General features: G+C 56.3%; 1 protein-coding gene across 1 annotated transcript in view; it reads left to right on the forward strand.

The window, feature by feature from the left end:
• Positions 1–26198, forward strand: part of MYO7B (myosin VIIB) — a gene marked incomplete at its 5' end in the record, with an annotated part of 71711 nt that overhangs the window by 35980 nt on the left and 9533 nt on the right. The window contains 13 exons of the mRNA XM_081095342.1: positions 327–421; positions 8827–8911; positions 9072–9290; positions 11030–11197; positions 12124–12333; positions 12470–12595; positions 17147–17224; positions 17357–17484; positions 20225–20351; positions 21973–22092; positions 22471–22644; positions 23499–23726; positions 24585–24752. Of these exons, the coding sequence (XP_080951468.1) occupies positions 327–421; positions 8827–8911; positions 9072–9290; positions 11030–11197; positions 12124–12333; positions 12470–12595; positions 17147–17224; positions 17357–17484; positions 20225–20351; positions 21973–22092; positions 22471–22644; positions 23499–23726; positions 24585–24752 (1926 nt within the window). The remainder of the gene's footprint in view (positions 1–326; positions 422–8826; positions 8912–9071; positions 9291–11029; positions 11198–12123; positions 12334–12469; positions 12596–17146; positions 17225–17356; positions 17485–20224; positions 20352–21972; positions 22093–22470; positions 22645–23498; positions 23727–24584; positions 24753–26198) is intronic.

Here is a 26198-nt window from a genome sequence, read left to right on the forward strand (position 1 = left end):
ACGTTTTTCCATGGAGACTGGCAGGAGCCCATAACACAGCTGACTGCACCGTTCACATGAATTTGGGGAAATAAACCAACTTCCAGGAAACGTTGGCCCCTCTTGGGCTCTCCAGAGCAGGAATCAAGTCGGCCAGATTGAGTTCACAGCAAGAAGAGGTGGAGTGGGAGGTCCTTGGCTTGGGGCTGGGCCCTTTGGCAGCTTCCATCTCCGAGCCACATTCAGTCCACATGGCCCTTCCCCTGCATGGCCTCCCGGGAGCACAGCGACAAGCCTGAGGTGCGGGGTGAAGGGGGGCAGCCGCATGCGTGTCTGTCCCGTTGCAGGAGCATCAGGACGCTCTGCTGGAGGTGCAGAGGAGCCAGGCCCTGGAGACAGCCGCGGTCAGCATCCAGAGAGTCCTGCGGGGCTACAAGCACAGGTGACAGCCCTGCCCCCGCCCCCCGCCCGCACACCCGCCCATCACGTGCCCTGGGAAGACCTGCAGCCCCCAAACCAGGGACTCAGGTTCCTGCCCCCCGCCCCCCGCCCCCCGCCCGCACACCCGCCCATCACGTGCCCTGGGAAGACCTGCAGCCCCCAAACAAGGGACTCAGGTTCCTGCCCCCCTGCCCCTCAGGACCTCTGACAGGGACACTAGCCTGTGGTGCGGAGACGTCGGAGGCATTATCTGAATGCTCGCTTGTGGGCCATGTTTGGTGGGGGGGGTGGGGGGGACCCACTACATAAGCCAGAGTCAAATGAAGTGTCAGCTCTGGTCTCAACTATGTTTCGATGATCTCCTCCAATTGTCTTAGAGCAGTGGTCAGCAAACTCATTAGTCAACAGAGCCAAATATCAACGTACAACTATTGAAATTTATTTTGAGAGCCAAATTTTTTAAACATAAACTATATAGGTAGGTACACTGTTATTAACTTAATTAGGGTACTCCTAAGGCTTAGGAAGAGCCACACTCAAGGGGCCAAAGAGCCGCATGTGGCTCGCGAACCGCAGTTTGCCGACCACGGTCTTAGAGAATTTATGAGTTTGGGTTTATGAGGTGGTCAGTTTCGGAGGTAAGAAAAAAACTCTTTGACTCAGTTCCCTGGTCAGTAAGAAGGTAACACTTGAATTTCAGTTCAGGTTCAGCAAATCAGCAATATTACTGCCTTCCTCACCCTCACCATGTCCAGAAGGCTCTCCAGGCCCACAGAGCGGGTCTCTGTACTGTCCCGTCTGCTTATCACCAACATAGAAAGGACTGGAAACCCAGACATGATGCGAAAATGGGAGAACAGCCGACCCATGAGAACAGGGGCTGTGGACACCTTCGAGGAAGCTAATGAGGCAGGGACATGTGGCTCGGAAGCCAGACCCTGCTGACACTGGTCTCGTCAGCAGCCAGCATCAGGCCAAGCAGTTGTCAGCCAATGGTCATTGGTACCAATTCAACACCAACAGGCATTCCCCATGTTAAGTGTGGTGAAAGGAAACTTCATTCAGTGCCAACAGCGCAATTGTGATACAACACAGCTGTAGACCAGCACAGCTCAGCAGTGTTACCCCTCAATTATACAATCGCACGGCTCTGAGGCAGCCCTAGGGTGAGACCCCCCACCCCACCCCCACCCACCCACCCACCCTCTGGCTAGACAGCTCTGCTCAGCTCTCTGTTCCAGTGAAAATGCAGTTTGCAGTCTTGGTGTAAAGAGAAAGTGCACTCTCCCAACCAGAGGAGAGCTGACTTATAGAGAGAGAAGTCCCACCCCTGATCCCTGATTGGTCCATCCTCATGCAAATGAGGACTCCAAATCTCACAGTGCAAAAAGCACTGTCCAGGTCAGAATGTAGCCACCCTAATTAGTTAGTGAAGATGCTAATGAGGAAATAGCTGTGCAGCTCTGATTGGGCCAGGAAAGTCTCCTGCTGGCGAAATACAATCCCATGAACTACCAATACTTCATCAGAGGGGCTCAGCCAGCTGGAGCGCAACGCAAGCAGGCAGGAAGCTCAGTGCCAACTTCTCCCAGAGCGGGGCTGACAGAAGAGCCTCTGTTTAGCAATGACTGCTGGACTCGGCTGATCAGTTTGAGCCCAGTTAGCCACCAGGTGCCCTTCTCACAGGCAGGCTTATCCTTGGGGCCAACACAGGAGTGCACAGGCTGCCTTCCCAGAGCAGTCAGAGACAAGGAGGGGCAGCCCTTCTCACTTTTGGTGCATTTTCTTTACTTTAATACTTTTTAATTTTTCAATTACAGTGGATATGGAATATTATAATAGGACCAGATCTACAACTCAGTGATTAGACGCTTGCATAACTTACAAAGTGATCACCCCACTGAACCCAGTGCCCACCTGACACCATACGTAGTTATTAGAATATTAGTGACTGTATTCCCTAGGTTGTACTTCACACCCCCATGACTCTTCTGCTGCTACCAATCTGTACGTCCCAATCCCTCCACCTTCCACCCATCTCCCCACACCTCCCTCCCACCTGGCAACATCAGCATCTGCTCTGTTCCTAAGAATCTGTTTCTGTTCTGCTTGTGCATCTATATTGTCCTTTAGATTCCACATGTAAGTGAAATCATACGGCATTTGCCTTCCTCTCTCTGACCCACTTTACTGAGCACAGTACTCCCTAGGGCGACCCATGCTGTGCAGGTGCAAGATTTCATTCTTGTTCTGCCTGGGTCCTGTTTCATGGTGCATATGCAGCACGTCTTCTTTACCCGGTCATCTGCTGGTGGGCACTTGGGCTGCCTCCACAGCTTGCCTGTTATAAGTGATGCTGCAATGGGCAGATGAATGTCTTTGTTGTAGTGTCCTGGGATTCTTTGGATAAATACCCAGAAGTGGAGTTGCTGGGTCATTCTTTGTCTTGTTATTTAAAGTCTATTTTGCCTGATATAAGCATTGCTACCCCAGCTATTTGTTTGTTCCAATTTTCATGAAATATCGTTTTCCATCCCTTTATTTCAGTCTGGGTGTATCTTTCGAACTGAAGTGGGCCTCTTGTAGATAGCACATATCTTGTTTAGTGATCCCTTCAGCCACTGGATGTCTTTATTTTATTTTATTTTTTTAAAAATCTTCACCCAAAGACATGCTTAGAAGAAGGGAGAGAGAAAGAAACATTAATTGGTTGTCTTCTGTACATGCCCACAATGGGGATTGAACCTGCAACTTAGGTATGTGCCTGACCATGAATCAAACTGCAGCCTTTAGATGCACAGGATGATGCTCAAACATCCATTTAAATTTATTCATTTATTTTTTATATATTTTTATTAATTTCAGAGAGGAAGGGAGAGGAAGAGAGAGATAGAAACATCAATGATGAGAGAATCATTGATAGGCTGCCTCCTGCACGACCCCTACTGGGAACTGAGCCTGCAACCCGGGCATGTGCCCTTGACTGGAATCGAACCCGGGATCCTTGAGTCCGTAGGCCAACGCTCTATACACTGAGCCAAACCAGCCAGAGCCATCCATTCACATTTAAAGTAATCCTGTAAAATAAAAGGGTAATATGCAAACTGACCCTAACAGCAGAACAACTGGGAATGACTGGTCACTATGATGCACACTGACCACCAGGGGGCAGACGCTCAATACAGGAGCTGCCCCCTGGTGGTCAGTGCGCTCCCACAGGGGGAGCTCTGCTCAGCCACAAGCCAGGCTGATGGCTGCCAGTACAGCGGTGGTGGCGGGAGCCTCCTCTGCCTCCTCAGCAGCGCTAAGGATGTCTGACTGCAGCTTAGGCCTGCTCCCCGCTGGCAAGTGAATATCCCACGAGGGCTGCCAGGCTGCCAGAGGGATGTCTGACTGCCAGCTTGGGCCTGATCCCCCAGGGAGCAGGCCTAAGCCAGCAGGTGGACATCCTCGAGGGGTCCCAGACTGCAAGAGGGCATAGGCCGGGCTGAGGGACCCCCCTGAGTGCACAAATGTTTGTGCACCAGGCCTCTAGTTGTTGATAAATATGTATTTATTGCTATTTTAGTTTCATAGTTTAAAATTTTATTTTCTCCTTCTAAAAGAAGGCCCTTTAACATTTCTTGTAATACTGGTTTAGTGGTGATGAACTCCTTTAGCTTTTTCTTGTTTGGAAAGCTCTTTATCGTTCAATTCTAAATGACAGCTTTGCAAGGTAAAGCAATCTTGGTTGTAGTTCCTTTCTTTTTATCATTTTGAATATTTTTTTGGCAATTCTTTCTAGCCTACAAAGTTTCTGTTGAGAAATCAGCTGACAGTTTTATGGGAGCTCCCTTGTAGGTAACTAACTGCTACTTTTAAGATGCTGTCTTTAACTTCTGGCACTTTAATTATGATGTGTCTTGGTGTGGGCCTATTGGGTTCATCTTGTTTGATACTCTCTCACTTCCTGGACTTATATGTCTTTTTTTCTTCACCAGGTTAGTGAAGTTTTTCACCATTATTTTTTCAAATAGGTTTTCAATTTCTTTCTCTCTCTCTTCTCCTTTTCGCACTCCATGATGTGAATGTTGGTACACTTGAGGTTGTTCCAGAAACTCCTTATTCTAGCCTCAATTTTGGGGGTTCTTTTTTCTTTTTTAAGTATATTTTTATTGATTTCAGAGAGGAAGGGAGAGGGAGAGAGAGATAGAAACATCAATGATGAGAGAGAATCATTGATTGGCTGACTCCTGCACACCCCACCCTGGGGATCAAGCCTGCAACCCGGGCATGTGACCTGACTGGTAATCCAACCATGACCTCCTGGTTCATAAGTCGATGCTCAACCACTGAGCCACACTGGCTGGGCTGACTTCCTTTTGATTTTTGCTATTCTGATTGGGTGTTTTCTGCTTCCTATCTTCCAAATTACTGATTTGATTCTCTGATTTATCTATTCTATTGATTCCTTTTATGCATTCTTTATTTTAGTTATTATATTCTTCTTTTCTGGCTGGCTCTTTTTTATGTTTTCTATCTCCATTCTTATGTTTCCTATCTCTTTATGGAAGTTCTCACTAGTTACTCTTCCCCTAAGTTCATTGAGCATCCTTATAACCAGTGTTTTGAACTCTGCGTCTGATAGATTGCTTGTCTCCATTTTGTTTAGTTTTTTTCCTGAAGTTTTGTTCTGTTTTTCCATTTGGAACATGTTTCTTTGTCTCCTCATTTTGGCAGATGCCCTGAGTTTGTTTCTATGTATTAGGTAGAGCTGCTATGCCTCCTGGTCTTGGTAGAGTGGCCTTGTGGTGTTCTGTAGGCCCAGGGATGCAGCCTCCTTGGTCACTCAAGCTGGGCACTCCAGGTGGGCTGTTTGCACCCGTCTGTTACAGCTGAGCCTTGAATGCTGTTGGCATGTTAAGGGAGGTATTTACTCCCAGGCTGACTGGCTGCAAGGACTGGCCACAACCACAGCAGAGGATCTGCTGGGCAGGGGCTGACCCTGTAGAGCAGGACTCACGTTAGCAGGGCTCTGGTGCCCAATGAGTCTGTCTGAGAAGTATGTCACCCATGGCCCTAGCTTGTGTGCCTCAGTGGATAGAGCATCAGCCTGCGGATTAAAGGTTCTGATCAAGGTTGTGGGCTCGATCCCCAGTAAGGGGCGTGTAGGAAGCAGCCGATCAATCATTGATGTTTCCCTCTCTCTCTTTCCCTCTCCCTTTCTCTCTGAAATCAATAAAAATATTTTTTTTTTAAAGAAAATTATGTGTGTCACTCGTGGAGGAGGTTGGGTGAGGCTCTGGAGAAGCTGTCTTCTGGGTGAGCTGGCTCTGGGGCCTCCCAGGAGATGTAGTTTCAAGTCAACAGCTGCCTGTACCCTGCCTGGGCCACCTGGCAGGAGCTACAAAGCAATCTGCTTTGTGCTGGGCTTGGAGATGCCAGGGAAAGGCCAAGCTGTTAAAGAGGCTCTCTGTCCCTTTCTCCCTCTCCTCTCCTTCGGTATTTGCACTTATCCTGTTTGGAGTTTGCTCAGTTTCTTGAATCTGTAGGTTTATATCTCTTGCTAAATTTATGAACTTTTTGGCTATTATTACTTCTAGCACTTTTCCAGCAATGCCTCTTCCTTTTTTCCTTCCGGGACTCCAACGACACAAATATTAGGTCTTTTGTTACAGTTCCACTGGTGCCTGGTGCTCTGTTCCTTCTCTTTCCGTTGATTTCCTCTGTTTTTCAGGATGTATAATTTCTACTGCTATATCTTCAAGCTCACTGACTCTTTCCTCTCTTCTTTCCATTGTGTGCTGAGGTTCATTTTACTCATTGTGGTATTTTTAACTCTAAAATTTCAATTTGGTTCTACTTTATTTCTCCTGTTTCTTTCCTGAGACTTTCTATTTTATCATTAGTTTCAAGTGAGCATTGTTGGGCGTTTTTTATAATGGCTAATACCTCTGTCATCTCAGTGTTGGTCTCTGTGGATGGTCTTTTCTCATTCAAGTTGATATTTCCCTGGGTTTTGACATTTTGGGTATTATGTTATAAGAATTATGTGTCTTGTTTAGATATACACTTTTAGCTATCTTCCTCTGACACCATTCTGGCAGGGGAAGTGGGTGGCACCAGTTTGCTGTCTAATAGGGTGAGATCCAAGTCCTCCAAGAGCCTCCAGGGACTGCTGCTGGCTGGGAGCAGAGTCCTAGCTGCCCACAGGGCGTCCGCTGGCACCACTCTGGCTGAGAGGACATAAGTGCCTCATTACTGCCCCCAGTGCAGCCTCCACCGATCCCATAGGGAAAGGAGCAGCCTTGTTACTGCTGAGGGAGACGGAGCCTGATTCTCCACTGGGTCTCCTCTGACACAGCTCCCACATGGAGGGAGAGGGGCCCCCATTACCGCCACATGGTGGCGGGGGGCCAGGTCCCCCAGTGGTTTTCACTGACACTGTGGGGGAGGTCATTATGGCACACAGGATGGCTCCTACTCAGCCTTCTCGGACAGGCCCTGGTGAGGGTGGCGGCCTAGGCTCCCTCGGGCACTCTCTGGTGCGGGACCACAGCTGTTTCTGTGGTGCTTCCCTGGAGTGCACGGGTGTTACCTGACCGCTTCCTGTCTTGCTGACCTGCTTCTTTCTGGACCTTTTTGGTGGAAAACGAAGGCTTACCTTGGGGCTTCCTGCTCGTGCCATTGCCATTTCTGGATTGCTGACTCCTTCAGCTCCTAGGCTGGGGTATGTGAGGCGGAAAGAAACCCCCAGAAGTTACCTCTTATATTCTTCCTTGACTCGGAAGGGTCTCACTGGTCTACCATCTTCCCTTCTCAAAGGCTTCTTCTGTTTGCTTTCTATTCCTGTCCAGCGCTTTTAGATGCAGTCAGGAGGAGTGATAGGCAAAGGTGTGCCTCCTCCATTCCCTCAGGCACGACCCATTGGTGATGGGTGGTGTTATTGTTGTTATGGCCAATACAGCCAGAGAAGAGACTACTTTAAAAAGGCAGAAACCAGAGTTCTTCAACCCAACACTGTTGACACTAGGGAGTGTAGCTTTCTGTTGTGGGCTGTCCTGGGCATTGAGCAGCATCCCGGGCCTCCGCTCAGATGCTGACAGCACCTTGTCCCAGCCCATCACGCAGCCAAAACCCACTGCCATAGTGGGAAGGAGACGGGTTATTTTTAGATAATTCAGTTGTTTACTTTGACCTCATATTAGAATCATCTGTGTATATACATGCACCCAAATATTACATAGCTATGCATATATTCAACCACAATTCAGACTTAATTGGACTGGGTGGGCCACAGACATCAGTAAGTATTGACGTTCTCCAGATGGTATTTTCTTATCCCCCCCCAATTTTATTGAGATATAATTGACATGGAGGACTGTGTGAGTGATATGTCAGGAAATGAGTACCACAGTACGTGTAATTAGCATCCACCATTTCGTATAAATTTGAAAAATAGAAATAAATTTTTTCCTTGCGATAAGAACTGAGGACTGACTCTTAACGACTCACATGTACAGGTACAGTGCTGCTGCAGGTCCTGCTGTGCATTAGTCCACCCCTAACACTCCTCTGGGACCTGGGAGCCCGTAACCGCCCCTCCCCCCGCCCTCCCCCCCCGCAGATGATTTTAAATGTTTGAGATCTGCTGTTCTAAACCCAAGAAAATACCCTAACATTATCAGAAGTGATAAGAAAACAAAGCTAAGTGTGAAATAAAAGATACATCCGTGTGTGCCAGGTTCCCCCAGGGTGTCCCCCAGAGGCCCGCCCTCCCGCGCAGGGAGCAGGCGGGGAGCTGGGCCATGGCAGGCTCCCTCTGCTCGTCTGCCCACCGAGGAGCCACTCATGACACTGGGCTGCTTGCTGGCTGAGCCTGGCTCAGTGAGCAGGGGAGGGAGCGTTTTGCAGGAATAAAGTGTTGGCCACGCGTTTTATCCCCTCATAGATCTGGGGTGGGTGGGGGCGGGGGGATGTTCTGGATTATTCTAAAAGGTGGACTGCCCTCAGCCACAATGGCAGTTACGGGCAGTGGCTCTAAGTCCTGCCCTGCTCTTGGCTTACAGAAGAGGATTATTGTGTGGGTTTATCTTCCCCAAAAGTTCCTTAGACATCTTCCATTCAAAACCAGTTTTTAGCCTAACCGGTTTGGCTCAGTGGATAGAGCGTTGGCCTGCGGACTCAAGGGTCCCAGGTTCGATTCCCGTCAAGGGCATGTACCTTGGTTGCAGGCACATACTCAGTGGGGAGTGTGCAGGAAGCAGCTGATCGATGTTTCTCTCTCATTGATGTTTCTAACTCTCTATCCCTCTCCCTTCCTCTCTGTAAAAAATCAATAAAATATATTTTTAAAAAACCAGTTTTTACCCACAGACTTACACATGTCTGAGCTGTGCGCACCTCTGACCTGCAGTCTCCTTCTAGGCGGGAGTTTCTGCGGCAGCGGCAGGCGGCCGTGAGCCTGCAGGCCGCGTGGAGAGGCCGCCGCGCGCGACAGGACTTCAAGCTGGTAGGAGAGCTCAGGCGGGCCTGGGGGGGTGGGACACGACACAGACCGGAAAGGCTGTTCATCTGAGCCGAGAGCTGAGAGCCGCCATGGGAAGGCCATCCCTAGGCCGCCCGCCCCCTGGCCCAGCCCCTCGTGAGCGCGCATCTCTCTTGCTCCTCAGATCCTCTTGGGGTTCGAGCGCCTGCAGGCCATGGCCCGGAGCCACCTGCTGACCAGGCAGTACCAGGCCGCGCGGCAGAGGGTGGTCCAGCTGCAGGCGCGCTGCAGGGGCTACCTGGTGCGCCGGCAGGTCCAGGCCCGGAGGAGGGCCGTGGTGGTCATCCAGGCACACGCCAGGGGTATGGCCGCCCGGCGGAACTTTCGGCAGCAGAAAGCCAATGTAGGTGGTCACTGCCTCCGTAAGCAGGTGGGGACGGCTGGGCCCCATGGGGAGGACGGGCGGGAGGACGGGCGGGAGGAGTGAGCAGCAATGTTGGCCCCTCATCAGACAGTCCTGCCCCCTCCCTGTTCAGAGATAACTACAGCTGGCCTTCGTGCCACCCCACCCCAGGTCAGAACACCCACCCCCCCGGTCAGGACACCCCCGGGTCCGGACACCCCCTCCAGTCAGGACACCCCCACCCCCTGGGTCAGGACACCCCCTGGGTCACGACACCCCCTCCAGTCAGGGCACCCCCACCCCCTGGGTCAGGACACACAATGGGTCACGACACCCCCTCCAGTCAGGACACCCCCACCCCCTGGGTCAGGACACACCCTGGGTCAGGACACCCCTTCCAGTCAGGAAACCCCCTCCAGTCAGGGTCAGGACACTCCCCAGGTCAGGACACCCCTTCCAGTCAGGAAACCCCCTCCAGTCAGAACACCCCCCAGGTCAGGACACCCCCTGGGTCAGGACACCCCCTCCAGTCAGGACACCCCCCGCCCCCGGGTCAGGACACTCCCCGGGTCAGGACACCCCCTGGGTCACGACACCCCCTCCAGTCAGGACACCCCCACCCCCCCAGATCAGGACACCCCCCGGGTCAGGACACCCCCCCCAGGTCAGGACACCCCCTGGGTCAGGACACCCCCCGGGTCAGGACACCCCCCGCCCCCCGGGTCAGGACACTCCCCGGGTCAGGACACTTCCCCCGCCCGCCCACCCCGCCCCCCGTCAGGACACCCCCCGGGTCAGGACACTCCCCGGGTCAGGACACCCCCTGGGTCAGGACACCCCCTCCAGTCAGGACACCCCCCGCCCCCCGGGTCAGGACACCCCCCGGGTTAGGACACTTCCCCCGCCCGCCCACCCCGCCCCCCGTCAGGACACCCCCCGGGTTAGGACACTGACCCCGCCCGCCCACCCCGCCCCCCGTCAGGACACCCCCGGGTCAGGCAGCAGGACAGGCTTCTACTAGAACCTGGAGACCGAGCCCCCGAGCCCCTCTGTTTAGCCTTGGGGATCTTCCCAGCAGGGCTGTGGTCATCTGGAAGGTGCGGTGAGCTGGGGAGGCCCCAGTTCCTGGTTACGGTGCCGTGGCATGACAGCCCAGGGCCGAGAAATGCCAAGAGAAGCTTGGAGTGTCTGGGCAGGAGAGGCTGGCGGGCGGGGAGCGGGCAGTAGTGCCTGCTCCCATTTGCCCCAGAGGGCACCTGAGACCAAGCCTCCGTCCGCTGGACACTGAGGGGAAGGGGGTTAAGATGGAAATAGGCGCCCTGAGCAAATCGCTATTCCAGTGCCCAGGGCGAGGAAGGGCATGCACCCTCAGGTAGGCACAGCCTGCGTCCGCTCCAGGCGACCAGCAGGCACAAACCAGCTCGCCTGGCAGCGGCTGGGTGCTCTCTGAACAAAGACCAGGTAGGCTTGAGCCTCGGATTGAAGCGAGGTTCGGAGGCCCTGGATTTGAGGTGGTGCCTCGGGGAGCCTGTGGGTCAGGGACCAGCAGCAACCTCTGTCTCTGGACCTGCCCTCCACGGGGGCAGAGAGCCCGGCTCACCCAGTCACCAGCTGTGGACGTCTAGGACTTGAGAGGAACCTCACGGGTTTGGGTAGATGATGGCAGGAGCAGGGGATTTGGCTTCTTAAGGCGCTTGCCCAGCAGAGCCTGTGCTAACCTCCCCCTGGTGTGCACGCAGGGGCTGCCGGCCACCACCAACCAGCAGCCGGGCCCCAGGGCTCCAGCCGCCAGGAAGCGCAAGTCAATCTATGACACCGTCACCGACACCCAGATGGTGGAGCAAGTGTTTGGCTTCCTCCCATCCATGATCGGGGGGCAGGAGGGCCAGGCCCCCTCCCGCTTTGAGGTAAGATGGGCCCTGTGCTTCAAGGTCCAGCTGGGCCGGGCCAGGCCCACGCAGTCCAGACCTGTTGGTCTCTGGGCTCACTGAGAAGCAGACTCAGCAGGGAGCTGGCGGGTGGGAGCAGGAGTGTGCTCTGTGGTCCCGGGTGGACGTGCAGAGAAAGGGGAGAACGGGGCTCCAGGTTCCACCCTTCCCAGGTAAGCAGGCTCTTACCTGCCAGTGCCTTACTTCCTGGAGCCTTTCATATGCACACACAGCTCTCCCCTGAGGCCGACCCCTTCTCTCAGAGCACCTGGTGCTGTGCTCTGCAGTGTGACTGGGACCTGAGGCTGGGACTCGGGCTCGGAGGAAGCGTGTCTGAGGGGCAGTGCAGGGCGGGAGGCCAGCAGCTCCCAGGCGGTCCTGCTGCGCACCACACCTGCTCACGACCTAGGCACCCCCACTCATGCCCGTCCCCCACCACGCACATGCACACACATGCACACGTGCACACCGTACAGACACACCCATCTGATCAGTCGGGGCAGCTGGGGCGTCCTCACAGAGGACACCTGACTGAGGGCAGGCGGAGGGCGAGGAGTGGGAGTGTCCAGAGCAGCGGCCGCCAACCGTTCGGACCTCACGGACCGCCACTGGTCCACGTCACACTGGCTGGCGGCCGCTGGTCTAGAGAGCCAGCTCTGCAGGCGGGCGCGGAGGGCTCTCGGTGGCCGAGTTCACACCGAGGCCTGTGCTTCACACCAGGGGCCACCGGGGTGGGGCGGGGCGGGGAGGTCTCAGACGCAAGGGGCAGTGGGGAGCGGCACATGGCTCTGCACGGGTGCCCGGCCAGACACACCTTCTCGGCGCTCCCTGGCCTGAGATGCCGCCTCGGAAAGCACAGCCTGGAGAGGAAGGCTGATGCTGGTCCCTCCCCTCCTGGTCCCCAGGACCTGGAAACAAAGAGCCAGCAGCTGCCCGAGGTGGACCTGGACGCCGTCCCCGCGCTGGACGAGCCCGAGGACGACAGGGACGACCTGGCCGAGTACAGCTTCCCCAAGTTCGCGGCAACCTACTTCCAGAAGTCGGCCAGCCACACGCACGTGCGGAAGCCCCTGCGGTACCCGCTGCTCTACCACGAGGACGACGCCGACTGCTCGGTACGCAGCGCTCTGCTCCGGCGGCTCAGGGCCCGTGGCCTCAGCCTGCGCTGTGGTTCAGAGCAACGAGCAGGGGCAGGTCCTGGGGCCCGGCCGCGCGCTGGGCTCCAGCAGGCCTCTGTCTCCCTGTCCGCAGGCTGCCCTGGCTGTGTGGAGCATCATCCTGAGGTTCATGGGCGACCTCCCCGAGCCCGTGCTCTTCGCCAGGACGCGGCCGGCCCAGGATGCCGCGGGCAGGGAGGGCAGCGCCCGGCCTGCACAGGTACATGGGTGAGGGTGGTGGCAGCAAAGGGCAGACACCCTCCAGGCACCCACCAGCCCGTGGCCCCGGGGAGGCAAGGCACAGAGCCCCCCATCGGCTCACCCTTAAGCCCCACGGTCATTGCTGGGGCGGGTCCCAAGCTCCGGTCCTTGGGTTCCACTCAAACAGGACGCGAACGCTTGTAACAGCAATAACAGCAGACGTCCCCGACTGGCAGCGTGCCGTGTGCCAGCTGCTTCTCTCCAGCCAGTCTCAGGCGCCAGGCCTGCAAGGCAGGGGTTACCTGTTTACTTAGCAAAGAGCTGAGCAGGGAAGTGAGCCGCTGCCAAATCGCAGGGAATCGGGGGGGGGGCAGAGCTGGGCTTAGTGCGCTCACGACCAAGCTCTCGGCCAGCGCGCCACCGCCCTCTGACAGAAGGCGAACTGACAGAAGTCCTCCCTAAAGCCTAGTTCCATGATGTCATCTTAGATGAACCACCCAGACCGGCCACAGGAATCACCCAGCAGCCACAGCTCGCGGCCCGCCGGTGGCGGGAGCCCACGCCGCCCATGGTCAAGTCCTGGTGCAGACTGCAGAGAGCGCTAGGGGCACCTGCAGCCAGGGCGCCATGGCCAGAGGGGCCTGGAGTACATGGAGGTTGCCCAGGCGTGGGCTGTGCAGTGTCCCCATGACCTATCACTATAGCACAGCCCCCCGAAGCCAGCAGCCTGGGACAGACCCTTATCTCACACTTTCTGAGGACCAGGCGGTGAGCGAGGCAGGTCTGCGTGAGTCTCTCCTGAGGCTGCGTCATGTGGACAGGGCCGCCTCCTCTCCAGGCATCCCTGGGCTGCGGAGCTGCTTCCCAGAAGCCTCCCTCCCCACCCCCACCCCCACCCCATGGCTGTTGGCAGGAGCTTCGGTTCCTTGCCACCCAGGCTGCCTGAGCTCCTGGTGCTGCCACCTAGGGCTTCCTCCCCAGGCAGTGATGTGAGAGGCAGCCCGCAGTCAGCTGGGTGCCTGGTCTTGGAAGTCACACACCATGGGCGGCAGGACGGCAGGAGGCCAGCGTCCCTGGGCCGCCTGTGGGGCTGGCGCCCTGGGGGCGACCTGGGCAGTCCCACCACGGCCTGGGAACGCAGCAGGCTCGCTTCTCAGTCAGACCTCACGTTTTCATTTAAAAGTCCGTTCTTCACTCAATGAATTGATTTTGCACTTCTGTCAAGAATCGGTGGTGCAAATCTGTGGGTTTCTTTCTGTGTCTCTCTTCTGTTCTATGGGTCGATGTGCCCCCTATGCTGTCCTGTCGGCTGTAGGCATACACCGTCTTGAAGCTGCGCACACTGACTCCTCCTGCCCATTATTCTCTTTCAAAATGATTTTGCTATTCTAGGTCCCTTGCCTATCCATATACAGCTTAGAGCAGTGATGGCGAACCTATGACACGCGTGTCACAGGTGACACGCAAACTCATCTTTTTGGTTGATTTTTCTTTGTTAAATGGCATTTAAATATATAAAATAAATATCAAAAATATAAATCTTTGTTTTTAAGTTAGGGTTTTTCAAAATGCTGACACGCTGAGCTCAAAAGGTTCGCCATCACTGGCTTGGTATAATCTTGCCCGTGTCCACAGAAGTTGCCTTGCTGGTGTTCTGATGGGAGTTCTGTTGTATATCAGTCTGAGGAGAATTGACATCTCTGCTCTGCTGAGTCTCCCAGCCCACGAGCTCTATGTATTTGAATCTTCTTTGATTTCTTTCACCAATGTTTTGTAGTTTTCAGTGCATATGCCCTACATGTGTGTTTTTTTAAAATATTTGCACATAAGAAAAGGGTAATATGCAAATTGACCGAACAGCAGAATGACCCGTCGCTATGACGTGCACTGACCACCAGGGCCAGATGCTCAATGCAGGAGCTGCCCCCTGGTGGTCAGTGTGCTCCCACAGGGAGCTCAGCCACCAGCCAGGCTGATGCCTCCACCTCAGCGCTAAGGATGTCCCACTGCGGCCTAGGCCAGCTCCCTAAGCCATCCGTCAAACATCTCCCAAGGGCTCCCAGACTGAGAAAGGGTCTAGGCCAGGCTGAGGGACCCCCCCCCCACCTCCAGTGCACAAATGTCGTGCACCAGGCCTCTAGTATTTTATATATATCTCCTATCTAACAAAGGAGTGATATGCAAATTGACCATCACTCCAACACACAAGATGGCCGCCCCATGTGGACACAAGATGTCCAGCAGGGGAGGGCAGTTGTGGGCGATCAGGCCAGCAGGGGGAGGCAGTTGGAAGGGACCAGGCCTGAAAGGGAGGGCAGTTGGGGGCAATCGGGCCTGCAGAGGAGGGCAGGTAGGGGTGACCAGGCTGGCAGGGGAGGGCAGTTAGGGGTGACCAGGCCGGCAGGGGAGCAGACAGACGTTGATCAGGCTGGCTGGGGAATGGTTAGGGGTGATCAGGCTGGCAGGCAGAAGCAGTTAGGGGCAATCAGGCAGGCAGGCAGGTGAGCGGTTGAGAGCCAGCAGTTCCAGTGGTATAGGGGCCTAAACGGGCAGTCAGACATCTCTCGAGGGGTCCCAGATTGGAGAGGGTGCAGGCTGGGCTGAGGGACACACCTTCCTCCACAACCCCCCCCCCCCCACACACACACACACACACAGGAATTTCGTGCACTGGGCCTCTAGTATATATATATATAGTAAACCCTAGATATTTTCAGACCTTAGCATATTAGCCTTTTATATATATAAACAGGTTATTTTTGTTGTTGTTGTTATTAATTCACTGTCATTTTTAACTAATTTTAGCGAATAGGCCATATGTTGGAAAAAACACTGCAGTAATTTCACCGACATAAGTAAATATTACATATCTACAGCTCTAGTCTACATATTTAAATCCAGGAGTCATTGCTCTTAAACAGTGTTCAGGGATGATAAGCATGTGATCACACGGCATCGTGCTCAGTAACTGGTTCTGTTGTCTGTGGAGTGACTTCAGCAGTTTTAACTCGTGTTGGCCCACATCCCCATGTGCACTAAGCCACGCCCATCCCCCAGCCGTGTGCTTTTGCATTTACTGGATCTATTCAGTATAAATTTAAAATGACAGTAAAACATACAGAAAACTTTTCTGTGAAATTAAACTTTTCATACATAATTATAATCACACAAATGTGTCTATATAAGTAAAAACAGGTAAACTAATTTGTCAACTTTTTAATGTATGCATTTGGAAAACCTACTGTATTATGTAACAGACTTTCAACTTTGATGGACATACCCTCGCTCAACTTAGTCCATTACATCGAGGTTTTACTGTATATATATATGTTTGTGTGTGTATATATATCTGTATATATATATACTGTATATATATGTGTATATATAGCTATAGATGATAGATATAGATGATATAGAGATAGAGATATTTAAAGGAGAGAAAGAAACATTAATTGGTTGCCTCCTGCACATGCCCCAATTGGGGATCGAACCTGCAACCTGGGTATATGACCTGACCAAGAATCAAACCCAACACCGTTTGGTTTATAGGAGAATGCTCCGGCCAGGGCTAATTGGCACCATAGTTTTAATTTTGACATTGGCATGTTCATTGCTAGCACAGAAAAATATAATTTATCTGTGAATTGACTTTGTATCTTACAACATTGTTGAACTTGCTTATTTTTTTAAATATATTTTTTATTGATTTCAGAGAGGAAGGGAGAGGGAGAGAGAGAAACATCAATGATGGAGAGAATCACTGATCGGCTGCCTCCTGCACCTCTCCCCACACTGGGGATCAAGCCCACACCCCGGGCATGTGCCCTGACCGGGAATCAAACCGTGACTTCCAGGTCATGGTTGACGCTGAACCACTGAGCCACACTGGCTGGCTGAATGTGCTTACTTTCTATAGACTTCTTGGCGTTTTCCATGTAGACAGTCATGTCATCTGCACCGAGGGACAGCTGGTGTGGCACATTCTATCTCTGTGGCAAACCCACTTCCCCAGCCAGAAGCCGGTGCCCAGTCCGGGAAGGGCTGACCTGCCCAAGCCCAGTCCTCATTGGGCTCTACTTTTGGCAGAGACTTCTCAAGGCGCCATCGAGACCAGGTGTGACCTTTGCCTGAGGAGACAGCGGGTCCCCATGGCCTCACAACCAAGATTCTTTTGCTGCCCTGGCAGGGCCCCCCCTTGCCGTGGGCAGAGCATGTCCAGTTCATTTGCCCAATTTTCACTGAGGATGAGCATGGCCTGGGCCGTCGGGCCTGGGCTCTGACCCAGCCCCATCGCAGAGGGCTCTACTGGTGACAGGCTCAAGCTCTGGAGTCGACAAGGTCCTGACCCTCCCGGGGCTCAGGCCTGGTGTCCTCGCCAGGAGAGAGGATTTTGCTGAGCACATGTAAGTGTTGCCAAACTCAGCGGAGATGAGGGACTGCATGGCGCGTTGTAAACCAAGTAGGAAATGGCTGGAGAGAGACACTCGCCCCAGCCTAGGAGGCTGTCAGGTCAGGAGCTGCCTGAGGTGCTGCCCAGCTCACTCCACTCACAGACTCTCTCCCTGCACAGAGGCCCAGCCTCAGGGACAGAAGGACCAAGGACATCTCCTCCATGAAGCTGAAGCGCTCCTCCCCGATCACGGGCCAGGTGCGCCCAGGGCCGGGCTCCCGGCTCTGCACCCACAGGGTCCCAGGCTCTGCTTCCCCAGCCCCCTCGAGCCCCGGCCCCTCCCTCGCCATGGGAGAGTGACAGCTGTCCTGATGCCCTCTTGATTTCCAGGTGGCGAGCCAACTGAATATTGGAGAGGAGGCATTTGAGTCTGAGGGCTCCCTCTCCGACCGACCCATGTCCAACCTGGAGAAGGTGCACTTCATTGTGAGCCGCGCCCTCCTGCAGCCCAGCCTCAGGTCAGTCCCACTCTCACCTCAGCCCCTTTCAGAACACTGACCCCTCACCTCACTGCCTCTCAGCCCCTCGCCACAGCCTCCTTCTCTGCTCACTACCTGCAAGGCCCTCCCTGCTCTCTGCTCCCTGCCCTGCGGCCTGCACACCGGGTCTCAGCACAGCAGGCATGATCCCATCAAGGGCTCTTTACTTGCTCTGAGGAAGATCCCCTGGGAAAGCCTGAGGGACACTAACCAGGCAACTCTTCCAACGTAGCTGGTTCTATTGCTGGTTCTCTCATCTGACTCCTCGCTGGCCACGCCCCCTCCAGGATGGCAGCCAGTCTAAGCTGCATCCCAATGAGAGGCACTGTGGGCCCCTCAGATAACCCTGCAGGCACTTTGATGCATCGCTGGCCTCCAGGTGGGGCTGACACACTCTCGGTGACCCCTGGAGATCCCACACCACTCCGTCCCCTGATGAAACACACCACAGCCTCTTGCTGCTGGCTCTTCTGGAGCAATGGGCTGCCCGCTCCTGTGGGGTCTCAACACCTGAAGCTCACCTCCTTCAGAGACATTCCCAGTGTTCGATGTGCTCTCCGCCCCCTGGCCATCAGGGCGGCTTGTGCACGCCTCACAGGGGTAGGCAGACAGCCTCCGTCTGCATTGGCAAGCTCCTGGGCCCCTCATGCCCGCTCGTTTGGGCGAGTGGAGACAGGCCAGAGATCTCTCTACTCCCACGAAGTCCCTTCCAGCAGCAGCCTGTTAAGTGTCTCATTTCGCTGATGCAGGCTGCGCGGGCAGAGGGCTGAGCCGGTGCTGCATCTGTTAGTAGATCCCAGGGGATGTGCCTCTTTAGAGCAGTGGTTCTCAACCTTCCTAACGCCGCGACCCTTAATACAGCTCCTCACGTTGTGGTGACCCCCAACCATAACATTATTTTCGTTGCTACTTCATAACTGTCATTTTGCTACTGTTATGAATCGTCATGTAAATATCTGATATGCAGGATGTATTTTCATTGTTACAAATTGAACATAATTAAAGAAAGCATAGTGATTCATCACAAAAACAATATGTCATTATATATGTGTTTTCCGATGGTCTTAGGCGACCCCTGTGAAAGGGTCGTTCGACCCCCAAAGGTTGAGAACCGCTGCTTTAGAACGTTGTGTGTTGTCATCTGTTTGTCTTTGGCTCTGAGATCTTAGCCAAATTCTGAGACAAAGCAAATGTTCTACCCACATCCAGTCACACTCGAGTAACTATTTATAGTGCCTGCTCACAGCCAGGGCCGGCGCCGAGGCCTGGGGTGCAGAGATGACCGTGGATCGCTCTGTCCTCAAGGAGGGACCCTTCCGCTGGGGAGCATGGGCGGACCCGGAGGCCGCAGTAGCTGCTTGTGCTAAGATAGGGGTCCACTGAGGGTGCCAAGAGTAGTGGTGACGCCTCCTAGGCAGGGGCAGGGCCGTGGGAAGAAAGGGTGTCTCACCAGAGAGACGGAGGGTGAACAGGGTCACGGAACTCGGAAACAGCCCCCAGGTTGGGCATGCCAAGTGGTTTATCCCCGCTGGGAACGGAGTTCGAATTTAATCATAGAGGCAGTAGCGATAAGTTCTGAGGAAGAGAAGACCATGGCCATATTTGGCTTCCAGAAAGTTCTCCCTGGCAATGACATGGAGAGACGGGCTTGGGAGTAGGAGTCCAGGAGAGGGCTGCGACAGAGGCAGAGCGAACTGATGAGAGATGGCCCGGAAGCAGCAGCTAAGAGGAGGGGACAGAGAACACATCTGGGAGACAGAGGGTAGGAGGTGGTGGCTGGTGGAGGAGACTGGGATGGCTCCCAGATTCCCCACTGGGCGAATGGCTGGCGTGTTGCCTGTGGAGACCTGAGAGAGAGATGAGCCAGGGCTGAGTTTACTCAGTCACGAGAGTAGATGGGGCACATCTCTTCCCAACTCTGTGTTCAATGGCATCAGGTTGGTAGCTTGAAATGAACATCGGTAGGAATATGTAGCCACAGCACTGGGCCAACGCATGAATCAGGGCTCCCCAGAAGAGCTGGCTGCTGCACACCAGCGCCCGCTGGGTGCGGGACCCATGCTGGCCTCGGACCTGTGAGGCTGGAGGGGGTGGGACACTGTAGTGAGGATGGAGCTCGATAAAGGGGCAGGATCAGGAGAGGCCCTCCCGCGGGGAAGGCAGAGAAGCCTGTGAGGCTGTGGGAGCGGGCACTGGTCAGGAGGGAGGAGTGGGGTTCTCCTGCGAGTCCCATCTCCTCTGCAGTAGGGGGCGGGCACCTGCGTGCAGGCAGGGGAGGATGCCAGCGCAGGAGAAGGTGTGAAGTAGCTGTGACGCTGGGGAAAGGAGAGGTCAGGTCAGGCAAAGGTCTGGGTGGCCGAGGCCAGCACTGTGGCTGGAGACCCTGGGGCCCTCCGTGCCCCACACGAGAAGGCCAGGGCATTGTGGGCAGAGCGGGTGAGGGAGGGGCAAAGCCTGAGGGGATGAGATGCCCGACAAGGAGGACAAGGCTATAGCCTTGATGAGCCAGGAAAGGGCTAACGTGAGTGGGCAGAGCCCCGTGCAGACGGGGGTGCTATCTCCGGAGATGACGGGTCCAGGTCGGCCAGGGAGGCAGCTGGAGGCGAGGAGGCTGGAGGCCCCTCGGCCATGGCCACATGTAGGGGCGCAGCAGGAGCTGTGTACCCCTCCCCTGCCCCTGCTGCTCTGAGCCAGCCTACAGCCTGTGTCTGTCTTTCAGGGACGAGATTTACTGCCAGATCTGCAAGCAGCTGTCGGGGAACTTGAAAACCAGCAGCCTGGCCCGGGGCTGGATCCTGCTTAGCCTCTGTCTGGGCTGCTTCCCACCCTCTGAGAGGTTCATGAAGGTGGGCACGACCAGGGCAGGGCTGGGTGGGGGTGGGCACGACCAGGGCAGGGCTGGGTGGGGGTGGGCAGGACCAGGGCAGGGCTGGGTGGGGGTGGGCACGACTAGGGCAGGGCTGGGTGGGGGTGAGCACGACCAGGGCAGGGCTGGGTGGGGGTGGGCAGGACCAGGGCAGGGCTGGGTGGGGGTGGGCACGACCAGGGCAGAGCTGGGTGGGGGTGGGCAGGACCAGGGCAGGGCTGGGTGGGGGGGTGGGCAGGACCAGGGCAGGGTATGTGAGAGGATGCGTTGGCCCTGGGCCATGGAGCATTCCAGAAATCCTGGGCTATGGCCCTGTTCTTCTGCTTCTACTGGCCAGGATGGTCAGTGCCCATGCTTCTCGGCCTCAGTTTCCCCTTATGTAAGAGAGGGCGCCAGACCTGGCTTTCCAGCCCCTGCTTAGGGTCTGCAGTTCACTTGGTCACAGCACCAGGACGGCTCCTCTGAGGAGACGATGAGAGGGTAGATGCAAAGAGGAGGAGCAGGAGGAGCAGGCGGAGCGTCTCCGGGTCCCTAGAACTGAAAACGGAAGGGCCAGGCGGAGCAGGTCGAGGCGCTGGGCTCCCTGGCTTGTGCCTTTGGTTCATCTCACAAACGTCATATGGAGGAAAGGCAGAGAGTCTAAGTCATCCCAGACCCAGAGGCACCTTCCGCGACTGCCCCTGGCCTTTGTGGTGTGCCAGTGTCGGCCTGCCGTCGCACAGGCGCCGCCTCGCTGTCTTGCGTGTCCCTTGGGGACAGCAGGAGGTGTGCTGCCCACCGTCTGCCCCGGGCACTAGGGCCCCCAACACCAGGGAACTCCCAGCTGCATCGCCTCACAACGTCTCTGAAAAGGTTTTCAACACATTTTACCAAACGTGTTTTGAACTTCAAGTCTCCTGTGGGTTTCACCATCTCCGCACGTGCCTTTCCGTGCTCCCGCTTCCCTAAGCGCCAGCTGGAAGGCCCCCACGGCGGCTGCCTGGAGAGCGTGCAGCTTGTGGATGGCACCGGGGCCCACCTTCCAATTGCTTGTCACCATGAGCACCATGGCCAGTGCGGCTCGGCTGGCCGAGCGCATCCTGTGCACAGAGAGTCGCCGGTGCCACTCCTGGTCAGGGCACGTGCCTGGGCTGCAGGTTCCGTCCCCCGTCGGGGCACATGCGGAAGGCAACTGATCTCTCTCTCTCTCTCACTCTCTCTCCCTCCCTCTCTCTTTCCCTTCCTCTCTCTAAGATGCCTTTAGGAGAGGTGTGAATCATTGGGCCAAGAGTGTGCACATTTTAAAATTAGGTACTATTTAAAACATTGACAAATTGATCCTAAGAAATGTCCAATTTATCTTCCTTCTCATAAGAACACGCTTTGTCAACGCTGAGTATTGTCATTTTAAAATTCACAATTTTCCCAGCTTTATTGGGATATCATTGGCGTGACCCCAGGAGTCCAGGGTGCACAGTGAGTGCTTGCATGTTGGCGGGCATCGCAGTGGTCGCCCGGCCAGGCCCACACCCTCGCCTCACAGGCGGGAATGACTGCGGCGCTGGGACCCATCTCGGCGGGAAGTAGACAGTGACCTGGCCCTGTCCCTTCCTCGCCCGCAGTATCTGCTGAACTTCATCGGCGAAGGGCCAGCCGGCTACGGGCCCTTCTGTGCCGAGCGCCTGAGACGCACCTACGCCAACGGGGTTCGCACGGAGCCCCCCACTTGGCTGGAGCTGCAGGTAGGGGCCTGCTGGAGTGGGAGATGGTCAGGGTGGTGTCAGCCCCTGCGGCTCTTCTAGCCCAGGTTTGGGGTGCCTTCTTTGGTCCTGCCAGCAGGAAGCATGTTCTCAGGCTCTTCCACCCACTTGGGGAGCTTCTGAGCCGCAGCCCCTGGGAGCCTCCCGGTGAGGCACGTTCCTGGGCCCCACTGGTTGGCGCTGACATGGGGGTGCTCTGGGTGCTTTCCTGACGGAGGCGACGGTCGCTGTCGTCCTTGGGGGTGTGGGCCGCACCGTCAGTGCCCCGTGCTCTCAGGGGGGTCCTGCAGACCTGGGCGCCGGAGCTCCGCAGGCAGCAGAGTGGCCCTGGAGCCAAGGGACTGCCTCGCCTTCCCCCAGGCGGTCAAGTCCAGGAAGCACATCCCGGTGCACGTCGTCCTGGCGACTGGGCAGAGCCTGACCGTCACAGTGGACTCGGCCTCAACCTCGCAGGAAGTCTGCCTGCACATTGCCCGCCAGCAGGGCCTCCGGGACCACCTGGGTTTTTCCCTCCAGGTCGCCGTGTACGACAAGGTGCTGGGCAGCCCCCCACCCCCCACCAGGCCCCCAGGCCAGCTCAGCCCATGAGCCACACAGCCCGGCCACTGCTCTTCCTCCCAGTGGCCAAGACAGAGGTACACACACTTACACACTCACTCACACATTCGCAGATATGCAGTCAGTCACACATGCACACACACACACACGCGCACACACACATTCTTATACACATACTCACACCCAAATGCACATACACTCTTATATGCACACACTCACACACATACACTTATACATACATACACACTCACACAAAGAGAAACACTCGCATGCACACATTCTTTCATACACTTACACATATCCACTCACAGATATACACATACACCCACTCTGTCATGCACACTCTCTCACACACATGCATGCACACACACTAACACACATGAATGCACACTCACACACATGCCCATGGCAGCCCTCGGCCCAGTGCCCCCAGCACGTCTTGCCAGCCCCTCACCTGAGCGGCCCCCACATAGCCAACCCCAGGCACCCACAGGTCCCACCCACCCTCACTGTGGGGACAATGCCCATGCAACAGATGCGAGGGCCCCACGGCCACCTCCACCAGACCCACATCCTCAACCACCCAAATGCCCAGTCTTGGCTTCCCTCGTGCCAACCAGCGAGTTCAGTGCACCACCCTTGTCGTGGCAGCGGCGGTACCAGCCCTGCCTCCCCTGGGGGCCAGGGGGAGGAGGAAGGGAGTGACAGGCGAGCCAGGTCCCTGTGCGGAGGGTCCCCAGGGTCCCCTGGAGCCCACAGTGGGTGGCTGAGAGCAGGCATCCCCTGGTGCCTGTGCACAGCGCCCTGACCCCATGCCCTTCTGGCCTCAGTTCTGGTCCCTGGGCAGTGGGCGCGACCATGTGATGGATGCCATTGGCCAGTGCGAGCAGCTGGCGCGGGAGAGGGGCGAGAGCGAGCGCCAGTCGCCCTGGCGCCTCTACTTCCGGAAGGAGTTCTTCAGCCCCTGGCACGACCCCCAGGAGGATGCCGTCAGCACCGAGCTCATCTACCGCCAAGTCCTCCACGGCGTCTGGTCCAGCGAGTACAGCTTTGAGAGGGTGAGGGGCTCCCCCGGGGCTGGGGCTGGCAGTCCCCGGGGCTGCTGGCGGCCTGGCTTCAGGGCGCTCCCGCCAGCCTCCAAATCCTCTTCCCTCGCACCAGGTGAGCTGGCGCCTCCTCCCAGCAGCTGGCAGGGAAGCCCCCATCAGCCCAGGCCTCGCTCAGGGCAGCTGTTGGTGGGGTGGCAGGGCCGGCTTCGAGGTCATGGCTTGGTCTCGGCCCTGGTTGAGCGCCCCCTGCCTCCTCGAGCAGCATGGCCTGGGCTCTCAGGCCCTCGTCCAGGAGAGCAGAGGCGCCTGAGCTTCGTAGGCCCGGAGCATCGCGGGAAGGAGGGTGCGCCAGAGGGCGGAGGGCCCGAGCCCCTGTGCGGTCACCCCTCCAGCCGTCAGGGAGGAAGGGGCAGTGGGCAGGGAGCCAGGGCTGGCCAGGCCCTGAGGGCAGCAGCTGCAGGAGGGCAGGGGGACTGGCCTCATGGGCACTGGAGCCAGGACTGAGCCTGGGCCTCAGACCCCCCCCCCCCCCGAGTGCTCGCAGAAGCCCTTCAGGGTGGCCCTGGCCACCTGTGACCGGGAGGCCTGGGTGAGACCGGGTACAGGCCTGGCCCGCATGCACCCCCGCAGTGATGTCAGGGTTCCGCCCAGGCCTCCACCCTCGGGGCTCCCTGAGGGCTGGAGAGGAGCCCCCTGGCCCCAAGGGCACAGGGTGGGTGCACCGCTGGGTGGGGAAGGGCAAGTTCTGTCCAGAGGAGGGTCAGGCCTGGCAGCTGCTCCTGCTCCTGGTCGGCCTGAGTGCCGGCCATCGCTGCTGGGGGTTGGGGTTACAGCTTGCCCCTCACCAGCATGTCTGTCCGGCTGCAGGAGGAAGAGCTGGTGGAGCTGCTGGCCCGGCACTGCTACGTGCAGCTCGGCGCCTCCGTGGGGAGGGAGGCCGTGCAGGGACTGCTGCCCAGTTGCGTGCCCCCCAAGCTGTACCGGACCAAGCCCCCGGAGCAGTGGGCTAGCCTCGTCACCGCCGCCCTCGCCCAGGTCAGCCTGCGGCCTGGCTCTCCCTTGGGGGTGGGGCTGGGGGAGGCCCACCCTCTGGGCACAGGAACTTGAACTTGCGAGTGAGCACAGCTCTGGGGCCTCAGGTCTACCCAGGCCCTTTCCGTCAGCGCTGGTCACAGGCCCGGCCCACGCGCCGCCTCCTTTTGAGTTGGCATCGTGGGTCTGGATGGCTCATTCCACTGGTCTCCACCGCAGCGTCTGTCAGGGTCCGGCCTTCGGGCACAGAAGGGCCCTGCCCGGCTCTGCCCTGGCCCAGTCTTTCCGGCTCCCTGGGCCCTGGGTGCTTGGGGCCTGCATTAATCCTTCCACCCCACCCTCCCTGGCACATGGGCTGACACAGGGAGGGAGGCCCGCCCCACCCAGGGGCTCCCATGGCAGAAGCCACCCAAGTTCAGAGAAGGGCACTGCAGATGACTCCGTCTCATGCTGCCCTCGACGGCGGCCTGAGGTGGGTGGTGGCAGGGTCCTGGGTGCCTCTGGTTTGGGAAATGCTATTGCTCTGCCCTGCTCGTGGGGGCAGTGAAAGGCCCTGGCGCGTCCTGTAGCAGGAAGCCTGGCTGCTGGGCCGTGCCAGGCACTCGCGTTCCTCGGACAGGCATTTGGGGAGCAGAGCCCCTCTTGGGTGTGGATTTGCTCCTCGGCCTGAGTGAATGGGTTTGCAAGAGGCGTGGGCTTTTCAGGGCTCGGGGGAGAGGGAGGGGCCCAAGGCCACGGAACCTAAGGGACCATGTAAGTAGTGGCTTCGTAACTTAGGACGGGAAGTTACGGGGAGGGTACAGAATTGGGAAATTTCCCCTTACCCCTTTTTTTCCAAAGTGAATGTAGTTTCACTGATTTTTTTTCATTAAACTCTTAAAGTGTACATTACCCAATAAATCAGAAAATACAGACAAGCAGGAGAGAAAAGTGAAACCATCCTGAGGTGATCATGCTTAACATTGTGATACACATCCCATCCTTCCAGACTCCTTTATCGACATACACAACCGAGATGTGAACACGATGAGCGGGAAATACGCCTTTTAAAAGGAGAAAGCGCATGTTCTATGACTTCTCCACCTGCTTCCTCGCCTGGCCGCGCAGCCGGCAGTTTCCTGACTTTAGGTCCATCTCAATGGCCGCATGCTGTGCACTAATGCATCACTTTTCTGATGCCTATTGATGAGTGTTAAGGTCATTTCCCGTTTTTCACGTTAAGCACGAGGGAACCACTTTGCAGATACAACCTCCACTCACTCGGTGTACTCATCAGGTTAAATCCCGGAAGAGGGGCCTGGAGTGTCTCTCTGAGCGTGTGGCCGCGGCCAGGCTCTCCAACGTGGACACCCGTCATGTTCCCCAACATGTGTGACCACTTTTTAAAGCAGGAACAAGGGAAATATTTTATTCAACAAACAGTAAAGAGAGTGCTCCGTAGGCACACAG

The sequence above is a fragment of the Myotis nattereri genome (genome assembly GCF_964212035.1).
Source record: "Myotis nattereri genome assembly, chromosome: 7".
Taxonomy (NCBI): Eukaryota; Metazoa; Chordata; class Mammalia; order Chiroptera; family Vespertilionidae; genus Myotis; species Myotis nattereri.